The sequence below is a fragment of the Atta colombica genome, unplaced genomic scaffold (genome assembly GCF_001594045.1).
Source record: "Atta colombica isolate Treedump-2 unplaced genomic scaffold, Acol1.0 scaffold41, whole genome shotgun sequence".
NCBI lineage: Eukaryota > Metazoa > Arthropoda > Insecta > Hymenoptera > Formicidae > Atta > Atta colombica.
The window spans coordinates 143933-170101 of record NW_017259520.1 but is presented as its reverse complement, the minus strand read 5'-3'; the positions used below and the strand labels follow the sequence as shown (position 1 = coordinate 170101).

Sequence of the window (26169 nt, the reverse complement as noted above, 5' to 3'; positions counted from 1 at the left end):
ATAATTTTATATAATTGTGTATAAATGGACAAATGGATAAAACTATTTTATATGTAATTATATAGAATTATATGTAATTTTATGTAATTTTTTATATAATTATATATATAAAATAATTTTTGCCGAGTTACTTTAATATTATATAAAACATGACCATCGAAAAAACTTATCTTTTATTATATTTCTGAATTAAACCGAACTTGAGTTACTTCATATCAAAGCATTCACATTAACATATAAATTATAGTATATGATATATATAGTATATATAGTATATAAAACAAAATTTGAGCTAAATTGAATAATCTTCCTGAGTTAAATAGATTTACTCTATTCTTATAGTTAAATTAACGAGATATTGTGTAAAAGCAGTGGCGACATTTAGGAATAATTAGAAATAACTCAAACTAGGTGTAACGTGACATATAAATTTAACAATACATGAACTATATATTCAATAATAAGAAGGCATTCTGGATTAAGGTTATCCTAATCTGTTCTAACTTATCCATTTTAAGATAACAGATGTATAGAATGCTACACATATATTTATCCGTATATTGTTATTAAATTAATGCATATATATTTGCATATGCATTTATAATTATGTAATATATTAATAAAATTACCACACATTCGTTATCTCAATAAAAACATTAATTGTCACTCACCAACCCGATGCGCAACAGCGGAGTTACATCTGCATCGTCGCTACGATGATTCTGTAACAAAAAAAAAGTATAAAATTCAAATTATAATAAATCAGGAAGAACACAAACAATATTTAAAAAAAAAATGCAAAATTCTCTTAAAATAATCATTTAATTTTTAAAATATATAATTTTTATAAGCATCGAATTTTTTAATTTATCATTGAGTTAAATATTTATAAAATAATTATACATTTTTAAAAACAGATCTTAAAAATTCATATATATGAAATTTCAAAATAAATTTTAAATAATCCTTTTTCTAATTATCATTTTTAAATCATTTTAAAATAAAACGACTCAAGAATAAATAAAAGAAAAATATTGAAAAATATTTTACATAAACAAAAAATATTTACCGCAAGGTTGCTCCGCCGATGCCCGATGTCTCTCCCAAATCTCCTCCTCCTCTCAGAATCAGGTTGACATCCTCTCGCACAAGACACTCGCGTAAAACACTCGCGAATAATATACTATAAACGCGCGCGGACTATTACTTGAATCCGATAATTTGAACGACACTCCCGAAGGCAACGCGCGACACGACGAATCGGCTGTTGTTCGTTCATTTTCAATTAAATCGGCGGACGAGGGTACGTTAGCTTTCCCGTCGTTGGATTTTTATACGAAGAGAACGATTTTATTCAATAATCTAAAAATTTATCTAGATATATTATTCTGATCCGAAAATTTTTAGACACTTAAGAAAAATCTTCTTTTCGTGTATATCCTCTGGGTACTGAGCTCTCTCATCACGTCAAGGTGTACCCGTGAGAAGGAAAATATTATTTGAAAAATATAATGTACAAGGACTGAATCTCTTATTACGATGTCTATAAGATATGATTAAAATCAATGGGATAAGCTAGAGATTAATAGAAAAGAGATTAATAGAAATATTTCTTTTATTATCGACAAATAGTTACATAGGTTTTTATGCCGATCGTATAACGAAAGATGAATGGAAACAAAAAAATTAATTTAATTATTAATTAATTATATTAATTGTAAAAGCAGGAATTGCATTTTTATTTGCGTGAGAGTATTTATATTAACGTAGCTTTTTTATGACTCATGATACCATTTGAAGAATAATCGAGTTATTCAAGCGATAAAAAATGTTACATTAAACAAAAATAATTGTCATCGTATTATTTTACAATTATCGCGAAATAGTAATAAATTCTATTTTTCCATCGCGTTTTGATTCCAAATGAATGATCCGTACATCTGTTATGTGATATATGATTGTCGTCTCAATTCTTTTATGAATAATTAATCCTGCGAGTTAGTAATCGTATACTTTTAATATTCATGAAATACAATGTTTTATATTATTTAGCATTATTATTTGTCGCGATTACATTTCAAAAAGAAATATGAAGAAGAGCGACACGCGACACGGCTACTTGTTTGTACGAGCTTCGGTAAAGGAATGACTGCGCAGTAACTACGCGTAAATGTGACGCACCGCCCCATGCCACCCCGTGCCACCCCGTGCCATTCTTTCCCCCTCCCCAAGGTCGCGCACCAACCTTTTATCAAAATATTAACGCGTATTACGAAGTAAGTAAAATAATATATTCTTAAATTCTTTACATTTTTAATGTTTCTCCGATTAATAGATTTTATTGCACGATTTTTGTTTTATTTCTTAAATTCATTATACGCACATACACAGCTCATGAATATCTTACGTATTTCAATTGTGTTACAATTAGCGATTGTTGTAATAACTTCATATTACACAAAATCCGCGCAGTGTACACATTTTTAACAAAAGAAAGAATGATGGCTTTTTGTTACTTTTGAATATCATTAATCTTTATTTAACTGTAAATCATCAGAGAGTGAGCAATAAAAATAATGTTGGAATATCAGAAACACTTCACTTGAGTAATTTTCTAAAAAAAAAAAGAACCACACTATAAGTAAAAACCACTCTCTTACCTTTTGCCTTTTGTCAGCGTATTATTAGTTGACGAGAAATATTTAAAATTATAAAATAAATGTCAAATATATTCTTCAATGTACCACGTTATAATTACATTAAATACTATCACATGCCACTAAATCTAAAATCTAAATCTAACTGTAATTAAGTTTCCGAGAAAATCGATGAGAAATTATTTCATTAGTTCCGTGATGAAATATTAATTGAATTTTACTTTGTTTCATACAATATAAAGTCTTACTTTATATCTTTTATTTTAAATAAGTCTTTTTTGTCAGGAGTTGATCATATTTAAAATGTATTTTAAATAAAAGAATAAAGTATTCATTATTTTAATCGTATCCGGTAATGCAATAAATTTAAATTCATGCGTCGTACGCTTTCGATTTAAAAATTAAAAGTGATATACAAAGCCTTCGACGTATTATCACTCATGACCATTAAAGAAGACGCCTATTTAAAGCGTGTGATAGTATAATTATCTATATACGAACAGCAATCGCTCGACATGTTCACGGATCGCAAATTATGAGCACTGATCAATTCGCATTCGTAGATATTTTAGTGGATTAATGCGACGTTTCGTACTACGTGTATCTCGCTCCAAGGTCACCGAGCGAATGCCGAAGTGATGACGTAGTCAATCACCGCGCCGCGCGGCATGCTTGATGCTCGTCCCATTCCTTATTGTTTGCCGTTCCGATACACAACTGTCGCGTATGAAAAATATTCACAGTTTATTCAATTACTTAATTTTATTTTACATTATTTTGAGAAACGGATATCGTTGTACATTTTGCGCTTTGCTTTCAATCCTATATTATTTGCGTGGTTCTTTTTTAAACGTAATTATTAATTAATAATCATTCGCGTGGAAAAGAATAACGAAAATTGAGACATATTGGAATATTTTTGATATTCCAATATGTCTCAATTTTCGTTATTCTTTTTAATGATTTATATATATAAACATTGATAAAATATTACTATACATTCTTTATATAAAGATACATGCAAATTTTCTTAATATTGCAAAACAATTTGCGCTAAATACAGCTTTGACTAAAAGCTACTAAACATCTGTTACTTAATTTTTCAGTTAATAAATTAATTTAAGACACTACTAATACTGCAAATTATTCTGTGTTTCAGACATTCTTTAAACTTAAACGTATAATGCTCATCATGGCTTGATAAAATAACTATTACGAATTATTTAAAATAAAAAATATAAAATAAGTTTCAGAAACTTATTTAAAATATAAAATCGTAGAAATCGATAAAAAACTGATACGACTTGTTTAAAATAAAAAATATAAAACAGTTTCCGAAAAACTTATATAAAATATTAAATAAGAAATAAACCAGAAGTGTATTTATAAGACAAAATTCAATAAATTAATATAACTTATTTGAATTTTCAATTTCATTTATTAAAATTCAGTTACTTTTATTTACATATGTAGGAGATGCGAAATTAAAATTTTTTCGTTTAAGGATCCATTAAATCCTTATTTCTATGTAGATAGTCGACACGCATTTATCCTGAGAATTAGTACAGAGACGAACCACATCTACTTTTGACGATACGATTTTATCGATAGTGTCAGAAAATGTATGTAGTAACATAGTTCCCGAACTGAAAATGGATGTACGGGCGATTTCGACGGTAACAGAAAAAAGGCCGACATGGCCTTTCTCTCTAGTTCACGTAATCAGGTTATGGGAAGCTGGCAAAAAGCAGCTGGAAACATAAGAGGTTAGAATCCACGTGTATCCTATTTAATTTGTGTATCTCTATATTTAAATCATCTCTCATTTTCATTAATTTGACCGATTTAATTCATAGTCACGTAGACAACAATAAAGAAGGAAGCAATAAAGAAAGGTAATATATTAAAGAAATAGACGTAAGCAAAAAGAGAAAAAGCATGTCGTAAATTAATGGTGAATTCACTTGGCTGCTCTCTCTGGATTAGAACACATTAAAGACTGCTTTATGTAAAATATCTGAATACAGTAGCATAATATGATCAACTTTAATAAAATGCATTCTTCATTAATTTTGTGTACAGCAGCTTTTAATGTATACTAATCCAGAGTAATACAAGTGAATTCACTACAAGTTAATCTAAACTATTTCTTCTAAATCTGATATATTAATTTAATATTATTAAATCTAATATTAAAACAGCATGGCGGAAGCACAAGAGGTCGACAAAAAGAAACGAAAGAAGAAACGTTCTTACATACAAATGGCGAAGAAAGTTGCCCGTCAGAGAAACTTTGGCAATGACCTGGACAAAGATATCTATCTGTATCTAATTCGTATTCTTGAGTTAATACGTAATGATTCACCCTCGACCGAAGAGAAGACTATGCTCGCACAAAACGTCTACCAGGAGATATCTGGTCGTGAGATCGTATGTGCCTGTAATCAAGTTGGATCTCGCATCATAGACTCTCTGCTGAAGTACGCTAACTTGGAAGCCATTCAAAAGCTAACTCAGGCATTGGAGTCTTCTCTGAGGCGATTGAGCAGCGACAAATTCGCCAGTCATATTTTACAGAGGATAATAATAGTCTGTGCTGACAGAGGCAACAGAGACTCTGCGTCAAACGCAAAGAATGCCGCTCGTAATAAAACAAATACGAAATCAAAGAATGCTGTTGATACTGTTATGGATATTGAGCCATCTGAAGTGCAGTCTTACAACAATATTGTTCTAAAACTGAGCAAATATGTTCTCAATAATAGTGAGGAGTTTGTATTTGACATTTATGCTAATCATGTTTTGCGAACAGTCATAGAATGTCTAGCAGGATTAATTGAGGATCCTGGCGAAGGTAATAAGAAGTCTGCCATGCCGGATCTCACAAAAAGACGTCCTGTAATACAAGAATATAAAGACTTGCTGATACAAAGTTGCGATCGATTGCAGAAATGGCCACAATTCTGTGAGTTTGGACGAGACCAATTAACTTCCGGTTTAGTACAATGTATTTTGTATTCTCTAAAAGATATTGATTCAAATTTAGTGAAAATTATCATCAAAAAGATTAGAACCAAATGTTTTAAAACAGGAGAAGACAAGAAGTTACCAAACATATTTCATTCAGAATATTCTATCAGGATACTGGAAGCGTGCCTGGTAGTGGCACAGCCGAAAACCTTCCAAAAATTATATAATACCTTTTTTGCTGAAAATTTAGAATATTTGTGTTCAACGCAAAATACCAATTTCAGCGTGCAAAAGTTATTAGATTATTGTGTTACTAAGGAAATCTTTGAAGAAATATTTGACAAAATAATAGAATACTTTCCAAAAATTCTCAAACTTGGTTTTACCGGGATATTAGTCAGCGCGGGAAATGCATGCTTGAGATTGCAGACAAAACAAGGTCCATTTATCAATGCAATGATCGACGTATTAAAATGCGGCGCATCCTCAGAAGATCAAACGCAGCTTGTACGATGTGTAATAACTTTAAAAAAACCCTCTCAACTGAAGGTTCAATCAAATAATTCACAAGTATCTCCCCATTTACATGGAAGTTTAATAATACAAGCCATATTGAAGTTCAATAAACCAATCAAAGTTGTGAATTCTTTGTTAGAAATGAATAACGAAGAGTTACTACAATTATTTGACGATCCAAAAGGCAGTCGAATCCTGGATGCTTTCATGGACAGCAAATATATCGGCGAGAAGAGCAGAGAAAAATTATGCAAAAAGTTGCACGGCATTTGGGAAGAATTAGCTAAAAGTACACATGGATCTAGATGCGTGGATAAAATATGGGCATGGGCACGCATAAATCAAAAAATTCTTATTATGGAGGAGTTAGCTGCAGCTGGGCAATCTTTAAGTTCTACGAAATCAGGCAAGATTATTTCCATGAAATTAAATGTCTCCTTGTTTGCGAGAGGTAAAAAGGAGTGGATGCAAATACAAGAGAAAGATGAGAAGACTAAAGCAATGTTTACAAATATTATTGGAAAGACCTCTAAGGAAAATTAAATTTGGAAAGGAAAAATTTGTTTAATGTAATAATTTCATATCGCAATATGTATTTTGAATAGTGTCTTATAATTTTTATAAGACACTAAGACACCGTCTTAGTGTCTAATATGAGTATCTAATATGACTATACAATAAAAGCCCTAAATGGCCTTTAATGTTCAAGTTGGATCTTTAGTGCTGAAATTTTGTGTGAAACCAAATAGATTCCGTATAGAAACAACAATAATTTCTTGATAAGATTGTTTTTGAATAATAATTTCTTGAAGATGCTGAGAGGCCCTGAAGACATCTTCATCCCTTGTCATATCGTCATGTCTGAACACAGGACATGATGAAATATCAGTTCCGTGATTAGTAAATTTTGCTATTAATTTAAAAACTAATATAGCCTCGATATTTTCGTATTAGGATTTTCCTCTTAGAATATTCCAAAGAATTCGTTCTTAAAACGACATGAATTTTAGGATATCCTGTTGTATACTACATATCTCAAATTGCGCACCATTTCAGTCTCGAAACGTAATTCTAACAGAATAGTATCACAAATTAAATTGACAAGCAATTTAATTGCATTTCAAGAAAATAAATTCAGCGTGGTTTGAGAGATTTTGTGTATATATATATATATATATATATTCACACAGAATTATTTCAATACTAAAGATCCAGTTTGAACATTTAGGGCCTTTAATTTCCGATTCATTTTGAGAGAATTCCATTTTGTAGACATGTTTGTTATACAAATGCATACATGTTTGTTAAACATGTTTGTTAAACAAATGGCAAATTATAATATATTGTATATCACAAAATATAGAATATTAATTGTCTTTTACAAAAAAAAATAAGCATATGCAATTTTAATATATTTATCCAATTAAAGTTTTACATCCAATTTTTCTAATATAATTGTAAGGTATAATAAAAAATCTACTGATATTGTATTGTTATATTCTGACATAGAATAATCATATATTTCGTTAGTTTATAAATACACTTTATAGGATCCATCATACATCCCCGCAACGTAATGTGCCTAGGAAAAGTTACAATAATTCGTAGTCTAAATTTGAGCAAAGTTCCCTAACGCGTATAACCGATAAATCCACTTCTTCCCGTGTTGACTAGACTTAAATATACGTGATAATCATATCCTGAGATACGTGCGCGCAAAGTAAAGGATTCTCAAGTTATAATTGTTACAATCGTTAACTCTATCAATTGACTAGGATAAAATCGATGCGATTCGTTCTTCATGTACGAAACATCGAGATGAGCGTAAACACATAATAAAATCAAATCATTTTATGTATACTGTAGCTATGTTTGTGTGTGCATGTATATATCAACTTCATCTTGCAATACATATTATTTTCATAACGATATTCTTCTGGTGTAATATCGAGATATAGTAAAAAGTTACATCAATATGAGAGAACATATATTATTCGATCGTTTGAAGAAGAGAAGAAGAAAAACTAACTCGTGCAACATTATAATTTTATGCATAGATTTAACCGATATCAAGAATAGGAAAAATTTTACATTTCATTAAACAGCTTCGAATGAGCAATGTAAATGCATTTTTCTAAATCGCGTCCAAATAAGTGATCCTTAATTGGACGAGCGTGTTTTTTCAACTCCGCTTTGAGAAACTTAACTGGTTAACGGCGAAATGAAGAAATGTCTACGCTAATGGGAAATATTTTCATAATGCTACATTTACCGCTATAATATTCAGAACAATGCGAAACGCACATCTGCGATTCATTGATCGGATTCACGGTTATCTATTATTCTTTCAATTGCAGAGATTGTTTAAGACACGCATTATTTTTATTTTGTTTGGTTTAACCCTAGATAATAAAGGGAAATCTCTGCGATTCTCGGTGAAGGAGAAAAAGGAGAACAATTCTGGCACGATTCTGATAAACATTTACAACAATACTATGCATACTTCAACGACGTTATTTGTCCGGAAAAACGCTGTGCTCGATTATACTACTTGCGAAATCAAGTGTTTGTTTTGTATCATTAATTGATAAAATCTTAAAACGGATTTGTCACATATATCCGACGTTTCATTCAAATAATCTAGTTATCTAAAGAAATAATCTAGTTATCCTAAGAAATTTACTTGCTTTTCTATGCATTTTTAATTATTTGACTATTTTTAGTTGTTAGCTGACCGAAGTAAATTGTTAAATTGTTCAAACTGTCAAAATTTTTAAATTATTTTACGTGCTCGACCAACACAAATTTTCTTAAGATATTCCATCCTTTATTCAACTTTTGAATTTTCGTGTACATACTGTTCGAGTAACGTTATTTTAATTTTCAACTCTTCGCAACATAAAATGTTAAGTTTTCCGTCAACAGTAAAAATCTTCGGGAAACGGAGCAAATTTTTTTATTTCGGATGTATAAAAATTTGAAAAATTCTTGTTAAAGACTTTAACATCAATGGTTTTTCTCTATCATAGAAGTCGGATTGCATTTTATTAATTTTTATTAAGATTTAAATAATCTATCAGAATTCACAATAAAAAATATCAACGATGCCTTTAAAGGGGTAATCACGTTGTCGAAAGTTTAATATAATCTCCAAAGATAAATAACATCAAATTCGTTGATCGATGGCCGATATTCATAATCCGCTGTTATTTAAGAGCGTTTTAAATAATATCTTAAGAGGTTAATAATGATGATTAACTTACGATATTTTAAGATTGTACTTAAGATAGTCTTAAATATAAGAATTGCCTATATTCGCGGTTTTTTAACTGGCTAAATAATCATAAACTTCATATGTTATCGCATATTTTGAATTGACTGAAACGCCGGAATTAGAAATCTATCCAGCGAATAAACCGATCATCGAACTAGTTCGATTCCAATGCTAGTCCAGTTTTCAGGTATTCTTGACAAGCGTATAGTCAACTTTTTTGTAAATATGTTGGAGTAATTCTTATTCATAGTCATCCACGTATCCAGATATAGTACAAAAGAAATCTCTGGCCAATTTCACGGAAAGGAAAGGATAAGTGTACGCAGAAGATGTATGATCGGCGAAAACACTGTAGAAGATGAATGAGTTAAAAAGAATGGGCGCAGGAATTTATCTTGTGAATGTATAAATACCTAATTATCCAAATTTGGAATTGACTCTTTTCTTTTCTCGTCTTAATTCTCACGGAGATACAATCAGAAAGCGGAGAGGACAAACGAATATCTCAACAGATTCAAGCCAATCTCCAATTTCGAGGATCAGGCATTCGATTTCACAGAAGTGAGTTCCTTTTGGTTCATTTCAATTCATACATTCTTTACAGAGGAGAGTTTTTGTAGGAAACGCAATCAGCGTGACTCGTAATCGGCTCTGGCCGATCGCTGATTACTCCTAGCACTGCGACGTCACTTTCCCTTCGAGACCCCGACAGATGGCACCGGCGTGGCGTCGACCTCATTGATATTCGTAGAGAGATTTGTAGCGGTGATCCTTGGCGGACTGCGTGAGGCTGATCTTCGCGGTTCACGCGGCGGCAGGTTGTTACAAGTCGTATGGTGGCCGGCTTCCCAGTCGCGATGCTGGCAAAAGGAGCCGCAATATCTAGCGATTCCGCATCCACCGCAGGTCTCCAGGGCAGGTCTGCCACAATTCCAACAGCTCTGAAAAAAGAGATCAGGATTTGCGCTCTTAACTCGGCGAGTTTCTATTAAATAATATATTAAATAATATGAACTGCATATCAGATGTATACCTATTGTGAGATTTGAAGAAAAAAAAATGAAAAATTGATTATACTGATTATATTATATAATATATCGTAAAATAAAGTAATAAAAGTTACTTTGTCTAAGTCAATTTTGACTTAGACAAAGTAACTTTAGCCTAAATTAAAAAAAAAATGTCTAGATGCATGCATGTTCAAAATTAGTACGTCATAAAACATTTCAATCTTGGCATGTGGTGTATGAAAATTATCAAAATTTGAGCCAAATTTATCATTGTATGTTAAATTTACCACTATAATGACAATTACACAATCATAGCTATGTTTATTTTATCGATATTTAATATTAACATAAAAATGTATTTCCTCACTTGAAAGAGAAAGATATATTGTAAATTTAAACACACAATCAGCATTTTAAGATTCTTGCAAATGAATTAATCACACCGCTACACTTACGGATCCCATCATGCTAGTGAGGTGAATGTCTTTTTCGTCCTCAGTGGTCGATGGCGCTGAATTCGGTGTCGTCGTCGGCGTCGTAACATTCCTGGTGCTGGCTTCAATCGCGGTCGAGTTCCCGTGAATTCTCAGAAAAGGGCCCTGACGGAGACTGCCCGGATTTCTTTGGGACAGAGGAAGATCCAGTAATCGATGAACCCTCAAACGTTCGTTCGCTCTCGACTCCGCAACCGCAACCGCTACGGCACGTTGTACCTCCGCCACTGCGGCCCTTTTCACTTCTAACACAGCTTCCTCTAGAAATTCCCGTGAGACCATTTTCAATTAGCATCCTTGTTTAATGCCGCCTTATTTAATTATTACATTTTCAGAATCTTTTTGATATCATCTACAAAATTAAATTATTAATAAATTGTGAAATTATAATTATTTGTTTATAATTCAAATTGAATCTCAATTGCTTCTAAAATAATTAATTCGAATACGACAACAATCTATCCAATAATTTTAAGCGATTGGTTAACACAACTTTCTGATATAATAAAGTTAATTATCTCGAATTAAAATCTGTAACACAGTTAATAACATTAGGTCTGTAAAAGCCATTTAATTTATGTTAATCAAGGCACTAATTAATTTCAAGGAATCAAAATGACATAACTCAAAAAAAAGAATAGTAAATATTTTAAAGAATAATAAATATTTTAATAAAAATAATCGCAGATGTAACATAAAAAAATTGACTTATCTAACATTTTTAACAAAAAAATTTCTAATTGAGAATCTTAATCAAATAGACTCATCGTTCGAGCTCCGGAGTTAAAAATTTTCACGACTATCGTACTTCATCAAAACCTACCAGCTCTTCGTTTGACCTCAGCCACCCTGTCTTCAGTCGCCCTGATCGTTTGCGCGACGATCTCACCGGATAATCGCTTCAGACCACCATCTCGATCGCCAGTGGACGATTCTACTTGCACACCGTTAGTCGAAGACGGATTATTGCCGTTGCTATTGCCATTATTGCTGGTACCATTCTGCGCCGCGACTACACTTGGTGGAGGCGCCGCGGCCGCCGGGCTGGAACATCCTCGTCGCTGAAGGATCGCCAATGCTCTTTTCGTCTTCTCAACCATGCCGAGGATGCAATTGAGCATCACATGGATATTTTTCCATTCATCGTCGAGGCTGCTGCCGTTCTGCGTTTGTAAACCATGACCTAATGATTGTTGTGGCTGCTGTGTCAGATGATGCGGCGCGGAGAACGCGTTTATCTGATTAATCTGCACAAGACTAGGCGGCACCGGGCTCGGCCCGTGACCGTGGCCATGCGCGTGACCTTGAATCGATCCGCCGGAGGAGTGCAACGGATGGTACCAGCAATAGGACGGATCCGTTGACTGCTGCTGTTGCTGCTGCTGCTGCTGTTGGTGGTGACTCCAAGGATTGACAGACCTTTTGCCGTATACCGGCATATCGTCCATAAGAACGCCATTCTCATAGTACCTAGAAGCGCAGAAGATCATTAGTGAAAGGAAGTGAAAATTAATGTCATTATATGCCACGTGTTAAACTTGATAAGATTAATCTTTATCTGTTTTTTTAAATATTCCAGCTTTTCCTTGAGTAAAATTTGTTATAATTCATTATTTCATCGTACTTCTTGCCTCAAGTTAAGACACTGTTTCAACACCTATCTAATGACATTTTCGTTCTGTAAAAATTGACACTTTAACTATTGCCTACTAATCGACAATACACTAATCGACAATATCAAAAAGATTAAAGGACGATGTGATTTATAGTATCTTTCACGCATCCAAAGCGAACTTTCTTCAACTTGCTCAGCCCCGATATTATCAATTGTACATATATAGAATGCTTTTACTTTTATACGGCGAATTGTTTAGGCATTCCATAGTTCGTGCGAAGTAGTTGCCTGCGAATCAAAGACGACTGTCTATACCCACGCTCGTCGACAAGTGTGCACTGCTGTACGGTGTGTATTAGCAGGATGCCAATAGGCACTCCAGGCAAGTTCGTCGGCACTCGTGGGCGAAGGGGTAGCAGGCTACGCGGAGGGCACGGTGGGGTGTTTAGGAAAGGTGGTGCCCTGATGATATATGGAAACGTCACCGACAGATATATCGAGAGGAGACCAGGATGGCATTGCTAGGGCGCGCACCGCGTTTTGTCGCCTTCGTATTCGCTTCGTGGCGCCTCATTCCCTTCTACTCCATATATATCAGCCTGACCCGATCGTCCGGCATTGATCTCATCAATACCTTGGTTGGTTGCAAATAGAACAAGTGCGCATTAAAAAATCTCGATCGAAATTATTCTTTTTCTTATTCGTAAGCGACGGTTTACAGTTCGATAACTATTCACCCTCCGGCTATAATTTGGGTCTTTCTTGTCATAAGCAAAATTTGATTCTGAAATTTCTTTATTTTTACTCAAATGTCAATTTTTATTACAAAAGTATTAAAAGTTTTAACGTTTGAGTTAAAAAACTATTTAATAATGTAATAGAGATGTGAGAAAAATAATTATTCCACACATTTTCTAAAAGCTTAGAAGAGTTAAAATAACTTGGCTAGATAAAAAAAATCCGAGTTATAGACGAAGGGAGTAAAAATATGATTGGAGACAAAGTTAATAGTTTGAAATACTAAAAAAAATACAATCTGAATATTTATTAAAGAATCAGTTTTTAAAATACTTGGAAGCTTAGCACACTCTACGATTCGTACTCACATCTCATTTTTATCAATAAATGCATTCATTTATTTTCAAGATTTTGTAGTATATGTAAATTATATGCTAAATGGGTGCATTATCGATAAAAGTGAAATATACGAATCTACACATAAATCATTTTTATTTGAATTTACCGAAATCTCTTTTTAAGACTTCGAGATACTTTCATGCGCACTATTAACGCAATATTAACGAAAGGTTGAACATGTGGAATCAGTTTCGCATTAATGGGTATTCGATTGCGATAAATATTAGCGAGATATTCAGGCCAGTGGCCAAGATTTTTCCGAAACTACGGCATTTGCGGTTTGGCAAACGTATTACATGCGCGTAGCCGCAGCTGCATGGCATTTATTATCGTGTGAATTATAGTTATGGATGAGCGAAGATTCCACACGATCTTGCCGTGTGAAGAACACAATTTGCGCAGTAATTTATACATCTATTCGTTGCGTATATTTTTCTTCATCTATATAATTTATGAAGAGAAAATCGTATTTGTTATATCTTCAATATATGTATTATAATTACAATTATTTTGATCTTTATATTCTAACAAATAAATGACCAGTGAATTAGTTATGAATTAGGGTAGGTGCCAATTAATAGATTCATGAAATGGATGTTGAATAATGACATAATTAATCATAATTAATTATAATTAATTATAATTTCAATTCAAGGTCAATACGAGCTTGGGATGTCACTAAACTATTTTTTTTTACTTTTTTAATCCGTAAGAAATACATTTTTTGACTAAAAAAACATATAGGACCTTGGGACGCACTAAAATTTTTGTTAAGTTTTAAAAAAATTTTTCAATTTTCAATTATGAAAAATTGCAACACTTGGATTCAGCATAAATATAGTATGATAATATTAGCCTACAGAACAAAACTGTAAAAAAAGTACTAAGATTGAAAAATTATTCCAAATCATTACAATATTTAAAAATTATATCTAGGAGCACTTATATGTTTCAATAAATCGACAATTTCTCAAATGGCATTCTCTATAGACTCGTATAATTGGCTTCAAATTGAAATTATCGGTATCTATTACGAGCCAACGAGCCAACCAAATTGAATCCGTTCATTACTTCGTCTAAAATATATAATTAATCGAGCGGCGAATAATTAATTCAAATAGCGATCTGTCTAATGATTGAGAACCATTGCTGTGCAATCTACGAGTACAAAGTGATGCGTGTTCACACTCACGGGGTGTCGGAGGCACGACGTTTCGGTGCATGAGCAACGCCAGGATAATGATGCAACGCGCCCGCGGCATTGCTGCCCACCGTGTGCTGAATGGCGCCGGGATTAGAATTTGAGCGCATAGCGTAATGAGTGGAGCACTGATTACCACCGCCGATCCCATTCGCACCCCCATGCTCGCCAAAGACCTCGACGGATTCGCCGGATGGTACCAACCCTACAGCCTCAAGAACGACGGACTCATTGGATCGTAGGAATTGCACGCAGCTCTGCGAACACAAAAAGGATTGTACTCTCATTAATCCTTTTCCATCACATTTTCATCGTCATAAATCGATATAACTATTCCTTTTTCTCGTAAATACAAAATATTTGTACTTTTCTTTTTCTAAAAAAAAAAATCTGCGTATTTTTCTTTATCAATAAAATCGCTCACGCAAAAATGATAAAAAAAACAAATGTTATTATATCAAAAAAATCTCGTTTAAAATGAGTATTCTGAGATGGTCTTGGGATTTTGTATTCGGTTTAGGCAGAAACATGTTTGCATTAAAAAAAAATGTTTCAAATAAAAGTTGTAGATTTCGAAGAGGATCATCAGATGAACTATTTAGATTTTGAGTGCTAAACCGAAGCCTTATTAGGCCAATCAGTACAGTAACCTATTGAGTTCCAATTAATTATTTTACAAACCGAAGCCTTATTGGGCCAATCAGTACAGTAACCTATTGAGTGCCAATTAATTATTTTACAAATAAAATCAAGTAGTACCTAATAGATTAAGATTTGATTTGACTTGTAATAAACTAAGTATACAAGATATTTTTTTATTATGCCACATAAGATGTTATTAAAATTTTTGTAATTATAAAAAAATTATTATAATAATGTCCACTTTAATGTTTATTTTAAAAACCGTAGACGCAATTTTTTATCAAAAAGGTATAATGTATTGGAATGAAGAAGAAAGTAAGTTAAGTTTTTCCCTGAATCAGGTCGCCCATGAACTGGAGACCGATTGGCTCGCTCAATCACATCAGTTTCGACTTTTAATATTCGTTTCACTGCTTTCTTTATCGTCGTTCCCGCCACTCGCGACCACCCAGTCAAAGTTCTCGTTGAGCCCCTTATTCCGTCGTGCCCTCTCTTGCCCCAATACTGAAGTCGGCATGGCAGGGTGGGATTTATCGCTTCTAATTCAATATCGGGTACCTTCCAACTTCCTCCTGCTCGCCCCCTCACCACTTTTCCTTCCCTTATTTTGGAGCTCTTTCGTTTTCACGACTTGCAATTAACAATCATCGATCGACGGACCAGGTAGACACGTGATAACCACTCGCGTACATGTGCAAAAATACTTGCGACAGTTGCTCGGAATTCTAAAAGTTTTTGCTTAGAAACGATAATTGAAGACGATAACAAAAATTAAATTCGATAAAGGAACATAAAAGCTAATTCGCAGGATGTGCGTGTAAGTGTGTATTAAACAATTTCTTCGTAAATATACATATAGCAAACCTTAAAAAATTCAACCTTAAAAAATTCAGCTTATGTTAGTTCCTTTTGGGGATGAATTAAAATATTCTTTAGAATCCTACAGCGTATGAGAGAGAATTGCTCCTCTCATTACAAATGGAATATTTGTTCGCATATTTGAACCTCGAATTATGTGAGCTCAGCATCCCACAGGAAGTCCAAATCCTATGAAATTGTTGAAATCACAAATATTCATTACGCAAGTTACAGGAGCAAACGTCAAATATGCGAACAAATATTCCATTTGTAATTTGAGGAGCAACTCTCTTATGTGCAACTCTCTTACACTGTAGGAATACTCTAAAGAATATTTTAATTCATCCGCAAGAGGAACTAACACAAGGTAAGCTGAATTTTAATCAATTTTTGATAGGACTAATATTGTAATTGAACATTTTCATAAATTAATGAATTGTTAATTTCTATATTGAGAATTTAAATTTTCTATAAGCAATGAAGATTACCTAATATAAGGTCGAAACGTTTGCTATATGTATATTTACGAAGACATTGTTTAACATACTTGCACATCCTATGAATTGGTTTTTATGCTCCTTTATCAAATTTAATTTGATTTTGTTCGAATAACCAATACTACTAACTGTCTATAACTGATAACAAGAATATTAAAATATATTCTCAAGTAAGTAAAATAATTAAACGGGTCAAGTTTTTTGGATACATAGTCATATTAAATGTTTCAACATAGTAGAACACGAATACTCTCCCCCCCCCTCCTCTCTCTCTCTCTCTCTCTCTCTCTCTCTCTCTCTCTCTCTCTCTCTCTCTGTCTCTCTCTCTCTCTTTCTCTCTCCTCTTTTTTAATTTAAGATGTAATAATTTACATTTCTCATCAATCGTGCATTTAAAAAATATTAACAATAAATTTATTAACACAACGAACGAAGAATATTTGATTAAAGACCCTCTAATAAGAGTCTAGACATGAGAAAGTCATTTTTGATTGGTTCACCATGTTTTAACAATTTCTGAGAGAGAGAAAGCGAGAAAGAAATAGATAAGAAAAACTAGAACAGAATGAGAAAAAGAAAAAGTAGTAAATGAATGCTCTTCTCTCGCCGATTTTATTAAAACTATCTTACATATAAAACTGCGGTTCTTGTCCAGATTCTTATTAGAGGATGTTCGATCGAAATGGGTCTGATGCCTAATAATAGAAAGTTTTTGCAATAACGGGAAACACTACCAACGGTGAACACTAAGGTTACATTATCTTCTTCTTAACAACTAATTAAAAAAAAGGATAACATGACTTTTGCATTCACCACAGCTGGATTCACGTTATTGCAAAAATTCCCTAATATTTTTGCGAATTTTACAACTTTTAGTTCAAATTATGCGCTAATTATCGGTCTTGAAACACAGTTGGAAACTAAACTGAAATTGAAGTACGTAATATCACAAATTAAATTGACAAACAATTTAATAATACTGATGCTAATAAACATCTTCAAAGTAAAGAAAAAATGTAAAGAAAAAAATCTCTCATTTCGAACACTTGAAAAGGTTTCTAATTATTTCTAAAACAGACTTATTATTTAAATAATAATTATAACTTATTACTTTGCAAAAATATATAAGACTATTGTAAAAATGCTAATCTACCAGATACAAGTTCTTAATCGACTAATTTTTAAGAAACAAATCTTTCAAGAAGTTGATTTACATGTATATGATGCCGAGTTACGTCGAGGCTTGGAGAAGATGTCGTGAAAGGAAAACCGGAAAACCAAGCCATCGCGCTTGCGACTTTCGATCCTCACGTGCGCCTTCATCGCGCCGGCAGAAATGTAAATGCTCGCTATTAATTTGCAATTCGTTACCCCTCCAAGAGCGTCTGTCGCCCGACGTGGCGCGTCTCACTCTTTCCGTTTCGCCTTCGAGACGGGCAACAGCTGTGGACAGTAGCGTAAGCGAGAGGAGACTCCCATTAATCCTTCCAGATTCGAATTTCGCGGCGTCGCGTCGTGGAAATTAAAGATGCGATGTATATCATTTGATCGAATGCAATCAGCTTCTTCGCATTAAGACTTTACGTTGCACCGCGAATACAAAATTGTTCATGTTCTGTACGAAACAATCGATTCGAGAAATTGTGCTTTCAAATTTGACACCAAATGTGTAATCTTCAAAAAAAAGTATATATGTTGAAAAGTAAAATTGATTTTTTTCCTCAAAACGTTTTACTTGATTTATTAAACTTTTCAAATTAAATATGCGAAGAAATCATTTTTATTTAATTATTGTCTCTCATACAATTTTATTATTCTAATATTTTAAAGCTATTCGTAATACTTATTTCCATAATCAATAGATTGTTTTTTGGTATCTTAAAAAATATTTCAAATAAAAGAAAGAATCCTATTTCCAATCGAAGTAAATCTTAATAACAAAATTCATATGCAAATTTACAAATATATTTGTCAAATTTATAAACTGCGCTCCAATTCGATTTGTCAGATTTGAAACGCGTTAAAAAATATTTCGAGTTTTTCTTTCATGTCTGTTCATGCGCGTTCGCGTGCTTGGCACAAGAAACCGAATACTTTTTCACAAATACTCTTAATTTTAATACGACACAGATTTGTACCCATGGAAATGCATATAAAAGCGTTAATGTATTTTCTCTAATGTTAATTCCCCGTAAATTTGCATAAACATACCGCCCGATATAAAATACGTATAAGAGACTCTTCTTCTTTTTTTTGCAGATAAATAATTGCAAGCACCGGATTCAAACTAACCGATGCGTACATGAATGGCCAAAGTATACCGGATTAAATCGTACATCCACGGATTCAGCGCGAGAAATTGTATGCAAGGGATAATTTTAAGGACGAGATTATATACATTACAGACGAACAGTTTCAAGCTCCCTTATAATTCTCTGAAATGCAGCGTTATTTAATCGATTCCTCCCCAAGCAATTCTTCCCATCTAAGCCTAAATTATTTCGTATATAAAAAAAAGGTTTAGATTCTACGAAGACTTATTATCGTAATTTTTCAAATTTGTTAACTCGCTGCGCAGAAAAAGGCTTGACAAGACAGGAATCAACGAGACTATCACGAACACTCTTTTATCGCTTTATCCGCGCGGAATAATTGAATGTGATTCGTTGAAAGAGTACGTGCGTGATCGCGTGTCACGTATCACGCGTATTATCGCGTGACTATCAAGCTCCGCATCTCGCGTGTATATCCACAACGCGTTCGCACTGCAAGAGATTCGGGTAGGAGAGTAAAAATCATGGCGCTTTTTTTCCCGATCCGTACGTCTCTTTCCCTCCTGCTACATACCGAATTGTTCATCCATCTTGGAACAGACTGGCATGCTCCCACCGACGATCGGAAAGTAGCCTGGGAAATTAAAACAACCTGCCAGCCGGTCAGCCTTGCCTCTGTGTTGATTTTACCGTGTCCTCCCGCGCTTCAGCGTCACGTTCGTTGTACGGAATGTCCCGGACCTGACACTCACGCAATTTCTCACGCAGATTCCAGGGCGTATTTAAAATGAATTGTTCCCTCGTAACGATCTGACGAGACGCTTGTAATTCTTGCATTATTCAACGTTGAACGTTCTAACGATACAGCTTCAAATGAGAAGAAAATATCTCTGCTATTTCTAAGGTTCTAAATTCCATATTCATATATTATTTCGTATAATTTATGTACTTTTTTATGTATATTAATATATTCGTCATAATAATTACTTCACAATTGTATTGGCTAAAAGTTGCAGCGCCACAAAGAAATAAATAAATAAAAGGTGGATGTACCGCTGTAGTCGCTGGTTTGGAAAATGAATTTTATAATCTGGGAAACTGACATCTGACGTAGCAGCCGCTTAGAGCTCGGTTTAAAATTTAACTAATGAATAATTAATCATTACTTCATTGCGAGATATAAACGAAATCTAAATTCGTTCGCTCGCTGCGTAACATTTCAAAATTATTTTAATGTACGATTTTTTGCAAAGAAAATATATTTAGCAGAAATGATCGTTAAAATTTTAATTAAACATCCAAATTTTTCTCTCAAAATTAATTTTTCTTATTCTAAAGAAAAAGAATACTACAAAATTTACATAAACAATGCTCGCCATTAATATTCGACAATTTATTTTGCAGACCTTAAAGAAAAGAAGAAAAGAAGAAAGAGATTTTTCTTCTCTTTCGAGAATTTAGAAGGGAAGGAAATAAAAATACATTTTCCTTGCGTGAGTCCGCGGTGACTCGTCTATTATCTTGAACGACATACTTTGTGGTTCCATATTGGCCACAATGTTGCGGCGGAGCAAAGGGAAAAGATTTGGGGACGCGGTTGCGCTTGTTCGAGCGCAGTAGTGCATACAAATTTATGGGCTGGCGCGCGACTCAAGCGAGAAAAAGAAAGAGAGAAAGAAAGAAGAAAAGAGAGAGAGAGAGAGAGAGAGAGAGAGAGAGAAAGAGAAAGAAAAAGAGAGACATCAGGCACGTGCGACATCTTCGAGAGGGCATGGACCGGTTCCTGCATAACAAACGCTGTAGTGATCTTTCCGTCTCAAGAATCTCGAGATGCGACCGTATGCTTGGAATGCGAGTCGACCACGTGCAACATTGATCCGCCCATTTAGAATGGCGTAATGTCACATTGAATCTATCGGTCTCTCCCTATTTCGCCGCGATATTCCCATCAGGAATGAGGCGATAAAAAAATCGCGTACGTCGCGAATTGTTAACGGAGTGCACGATTTTACGAAGTATCACGCGTATTGCATGAGAGTAAGAGAAGTAGCAAGTTATGCTCTTTTTCGATAAATGCAAATGATAACAAATAACATTTTTTTAGTAGAAAAAATATGCAAGAAAAATTGAAATCTTGAGATAAATACGAGGAACATCGTGTGTCTGTAATTATCTGAAAAGTTTGAACATATACAAATGTTAACTTTTCTTAACAGAAATTTAATACTGACCAATTAATTATTATCGATTAACTTTATCAGATCTGTTCTTCATCACATCTAATTTATCAAATTTAAAGACATCAGTTGAAATTATTTAATTCCTCGACATCATTTGAGATTTGATATACATAATAATTATAATAATGTATATAATGGAAGAATAGTTAAAATTTAAAAATAATTAATCATTTAGCATGAATTATTACTCATTGAAGTGCGTATTGAATTAAAAAAAATTTTGTTAACATGATACCAATAAAATCAAGTCTGCAAGGCTTAATATTGAAATACAATAATTAATTTAAGAATTATAAGTAGATATTAAATATTACTAAATTATTATTTTTTATTAAAAGTATTAAAAGTATTAAAAACATTGTTACTCGGAGTGCTTTTAGTACTTCAAATAAATAAATAATTATTATCTTTTACAAATTAAATTGGCCAATACTAGATTTCTGTAAAATTGTTATTGATTTCTGTTAAATCTTTAAATTATTTAAAGTTGGTAACGAATAAAAGAATTATATATAATTTTAATTCTTTTCTAGCCAATTTAATTTGTAAAAGATAATAATTATTTATTTATTTGAAGTATTAAAAGCACTCTGAGCAACAATGTTTTTAATACTATCCGACATACATCTACGCAAATAACTTATTTTGATTGTGACAGATCTCGACCGCGAGGTAGCGATTTTTGCCAGCGCGGAGAATGCGCGTCTTCATGCATCGTTACGCTGCACCGCGTTGCACACGAGTGCAGTGATTTATGACCACCGTGGTGGCTCCAATAAAGCATCGGACTGCTTGTGAATCAGCCGTCACTGTTATTCTCATTGCAGCCTTATGACACTTTACTGAATCCATGGAGAAACATCATATGGATATTTTTTTCTCTTACAACTTGTAAATTGTATTAGTCAAAAATACAGACTCTTGAAAAGTAACCTCGACATAAAAGTGCGTTGTAATATAGTATAGAATAAAATAATAATAATGATAATTGTTGTCTAAAAAAACCGTAATGCAAGTTCCGTAATGCAAGTGCGATCCATCTCGTCAGTGAATTTTTACTTTTTATGTGCGTGAAAATAAATAATTTTCGTTTCGCAACATGAAAAAAAAAATTGTTTCGCTGGAGTATCTAAAAATTTAGATGTTTAACGACACATATAAAATCTGCAAATTTTGTTGACTACCAAAATAATTCTGTAGGACGCTCAAGTTTGATGAGCAATATTGCAAAAAATTATGACATTCTAGCAATTTAAGTGTTTTACATATCAAGTTAAGTCTCACAAGTTATTTTTCATTTATCTGATCGATTCTCAAATAATTCTTACTTGTAACGTCATAATTCAATTAAATGTGTGTGCGTTCCTTTTGCATTCTGACAAGTGAAATTCAATTGAGTTTTTACCTATATAATCTGCATAATATCGAAATGTGCTTTAGTAAGTCTCGTAAATTCACTTTCAAAGTGAGATTATGAACCTATATTGACATGCAAACTGTATTCTAAATTCATTGTCAATGCTAAAAATGTATAGTATACGTAACCCTGAAAATTTTTTTCATAATTTTTATACGAATTGGAACATTTTTCAGAAATACTCAGAAATATTCGGAAAGTTTATATCTTCTCTCAGAATTTTTCGTACAAGTGAATTCTGAAATTTCTCATCCCATAATTTTTAAAAAATATTTTTAAATATTTTTTAGATTTTATAACATTTCATCAGAAATTATACTTACAAAAAATCTTAGAAATCATACAATATTTCATAAAAATTTTGAGAAAAGATATAGATTTTCTGAGAAATGTTCCAATTCATGTAAAAAATGTGAAAAGTTAAAAAATTTATACAGAAATTCTGAAAATTCAGAAAAATTTTATGAAAAATTTTGAAAAAAATTTTCACCAGAAACTGTAGATTTTCAGCGCTGGTAGAAAAAATTTTGGAATACTGCCATGATAACTTTTTACTAAAGTAAGCAAGTAGTGACGTCATTAATCTAAGTATAAAATACTCAGCTCACTTCAAACTCAGTTGTATGTAAATAGAAAGCAACTATAAACATAAAATTACTTTGGTCTATCAAAATTATTTTCAGATTTTATGTATCTAGCTAAATTTTTTAGATATTTCAACATTTTAAAGCTGTTCTTTATCGCGAATGAATAAGTGATTGTAAAAAATCGTAGTAAATTTTAATTTTACCTGATTATTCGCCCTGGCCGCGTTACTCAGGTCCCTTTGCAGGGAGGGCAAGGTGTGCTTGAGATACGGCAAGACAAAGCTTCTGAGTGGGAAGTTGGTCGCCTCCTGTAACGCCGAATGAAACTCCTCCGCGGTCATGCTGCCGCTCTGCAATTAACGACACGGCGAACGCCGCGTGTAATTCAATCGTCGACAAAAAGATCGGATCCCGAAGCGAAACGCGTTTCCGGAACGAGTTGCGCGCGCGGCTTTGGTTGGATTTGGTTTTGCGTTTGTCACGTGCCGCGATCGTTTTACAGTTAAGCACGGTCACCAGATGTCACGTTTCCGGGACGTATGCACGCTCGGTACACACGACGACATTATGCATTATGTACGTACTTTGAATATTTACGAGCTGTTTAACGACACGGTACGGCCGGCATCGATTAACTATGCTTTTTTTCATCTCGTGCCGCATGCATGCATGCACATTGCAGAATCGTTTATCTGACGCTTGTTAGTTACAACTGGACCACGAATTTTCATGACGTTACCAAAATGTAACCGATGAAATGTCGTTAAAAAGTATATTTTTCCACAACGAAAGTATTATGAGCTTCAAGTTTTGTGATTAATTTTTCATAAATGTAAAGTAAATAATTGTTCCTCTTGTTAAATTGAAAGGAAATCATTAATCTATTTTAATAATGTAAAGTAATATCTGCTATTGAGAGAAATATCTATATAATTTATTATATGGATGTACTTAACGATGATGCAATATCATGCATACACACTGCAAATCTCGTGACTTCAGCACGCAGAGAAAACTCCGTCAGCTGGTACGCGTATATTACTTTATTGTTGATATTAAAAGAATTCGTAAATCCAGAAAGATCTTGCATGAAGATGATCTGCAAACTACGTGGTGCAATGCGAAATAAGCTACCAGAGATTGCTAATAAGCTAACGGTTCATATAATGTAAATGTGTCACGCTAAAGTTTATTAGAATTTCTAAAGTTTATTAGAATATCGATAGAAAGTTAAATAAAAAATTAGCAATCCCTATTACTAAAAATTACTAATCCCGATTATATGTGCGTGTTACGCATTATTATTTTATTCGTGCGTGTGATTAAATATTTGTACAATATATAAAAATATTAACGTTATCAAAGTATCTTCAAAAATTAATTTATCTAATTAAATTAAAATTTATTACACTCTACAACTTTTAGACTGAATATCTAAAGAGAGAAATCTCACTCTTAAAAAAGATGAAAATTGAGTCACTCTTTTTCAAGATTGGTCGAGAGACTGGCTCAATTTTCATTCTTTAGAATGAGATTCTATTCTAAAAAATTCCAAAAATATAATTGCTATTTTTTTTTTTAAGTACAAACTATTATAAAACTGCTGCTCTCTAAAAGTGAATCAATGTATTATTACTGATTTCAGTTTTCAGTGATACATTTATATAACTGATCAACTGAATATTACTGTTTTTCAATAATAATACAACAATAATATTGATTTATTTTTAGAGTTTATGATTTATGCAGATTGAAAGTGTTCCGGCATGCACTGCCAGTGTTGAAAATCTATAGTGCATATAATGTATACCATAGCTTTTCAATATTGAAGTAAATCGGAACACAGCCTGAATCTACTATTTTCTGCTTAAAAATCATAACTTCTAAAAAGTGAAAGAGAATATCACAGTGTATTATTATTGAAAAACGATAAATATTCGCTAATAATTACAGTGAGTTACCTATAAGTGTAACACTAAAGTCACTGATTCACTTTTAAAAAGTGCAAATACTATATATAGAGATACAGCGTTTACCTACCAGAAGCGCAAGTACCAGCGTGCGCACCGTATCACCCGTGTCTGTTGAGATATCGGTGGCGAATTGCACCAGAGTGCCCAGCAACCTCTTGAGCTTGCCATGTCCCGCGAAAATACCACTGACGCATCTGGATACACCGGCAGTGCCGTTCACTAATACGGCGCCATCGCTCTGCTCGTCCGTCGTTCTGAGCCCAACATTTGCAGTACCTGCAGCAGCCTCCTCAAGCTCAGGCTTGAGCGATTGTGAAGGCAAAGGGCTGTCGTTATCAGAAGACCTAGAGCAACCGGATGCGCCTTTGTATTCCGCTCGAGGGCCGTTTGTTTGCTTCTGCTGACCAATCCTTTGATGCTGCTGAGAGGAAGGCGAATGCGCCTCAGGCTGGACCGTTTCCTCGCGCGAAGACTTCTCCCGCGTTGCGGAGGATGCTGCAATAAAAATCAGTTCTGGCCTTCAAGTATATTGTGTTTAAACATATTTTTAATGACATTCGAAACTATAATTGTAATTAATCCGGAAATACATATATTGAATCTAAACTCAAATCGATTTACAATGCCTAATTTTTTATATTTATTTATCTATAAAGTCGTTTAATTTGCCAAAATATTTTCATTAAACATATTATTAATATTCTTTTAACTAACATTAAGGTGTTTATTAGCACCAATGTTATTAAATTGCTAGTCAATTCAATATGGATGTTACTATTCATTCTATTCTAACTACGTTTCAAGACTA

At 33.2% G+C, this 26169-nt stretch overlaps 2 protein-coding genes and 1 pseudogene across 2 annotated transcripts in view; 2 read left to right on the top strand and 1 right to left on the bottom strand.

Moving 5' to 3' along the window:
* Nucleotides 1-4380: 4380 nt before the first annotated feature.
* On the top strand, nucleotides 4381-6691 carry LOC108691166 (nucleolar protein 9). The gene is made up of 3 exons (XM_018198824.1): nucleotides 4381-4423; nucleotides 4514-4552; nucleotides 4859-6691. Exon 3 carries the CDS (start codon nucleotides 4860-4862, stop codon nucleotides 6684-6686), a length of 1827 nt encoding a protein of 608 aa, XP_018054313.1. The 5' UTR covers nucleotides 4381-4423; nucleotides 4514-4552; nucleotide 4859; the 3' UTR covers nucleotides 6687-6691.
* Nucleotides 6692-9971: 3280 nt separating this feature from the next.
* Nucleotides 9972-26169, bottom strand: part of LOC108691190 (protein CBFA2T2) — a 50458-nt gene continuing 34260 nt past the window's right edge. Inside the window, exons 3-8 of the mRNA XM_018198855.1 lie at nucleotides 25429-25856; nucleotides 23592-23738; nucleotides 14866-15131; nucleotides 11745-12391; nucleotides 10883-11181; nucleotides 9972-10358 (exon numbers count right to left, since the gene is read on the bottom strand). Of these exons, the coding sequence (XP_018054344.1) occupies nucleotides 10104-10358; nucleotides 10883-11181; nucleotides 11745-12391; nucleotides 14866-15131; nucleotides 23592-23738; nucleotides 25429-25856 (2042 nt within the window). The 3' untranslated portion in view covers nucleotides 9972-10103. The remainder of the gene's footprint in view (nucleotides 10359-10882; nucleotides 11182-11744; nucleotides 12392-14865; nucleotides 15132-23591; nucleotides 23739-25428; nucleotides 25857-26169) is intronic.
* LOC108691193 overlaps nucleotides 12787-26169 on the top strand; it is a 21901-nt pseudogene continuing 8518 nt past the window's right edge.

What these genes read in the sequence shown, in the direction of transcription:
- LOC108691166 (XM_018198824.1), top strand. Translation starts at nt 4,860, where the DNA reads ATGGCGGAAGCACAAGAGGTCGACAAAAAGAAACGAAAGAAGAAACGT.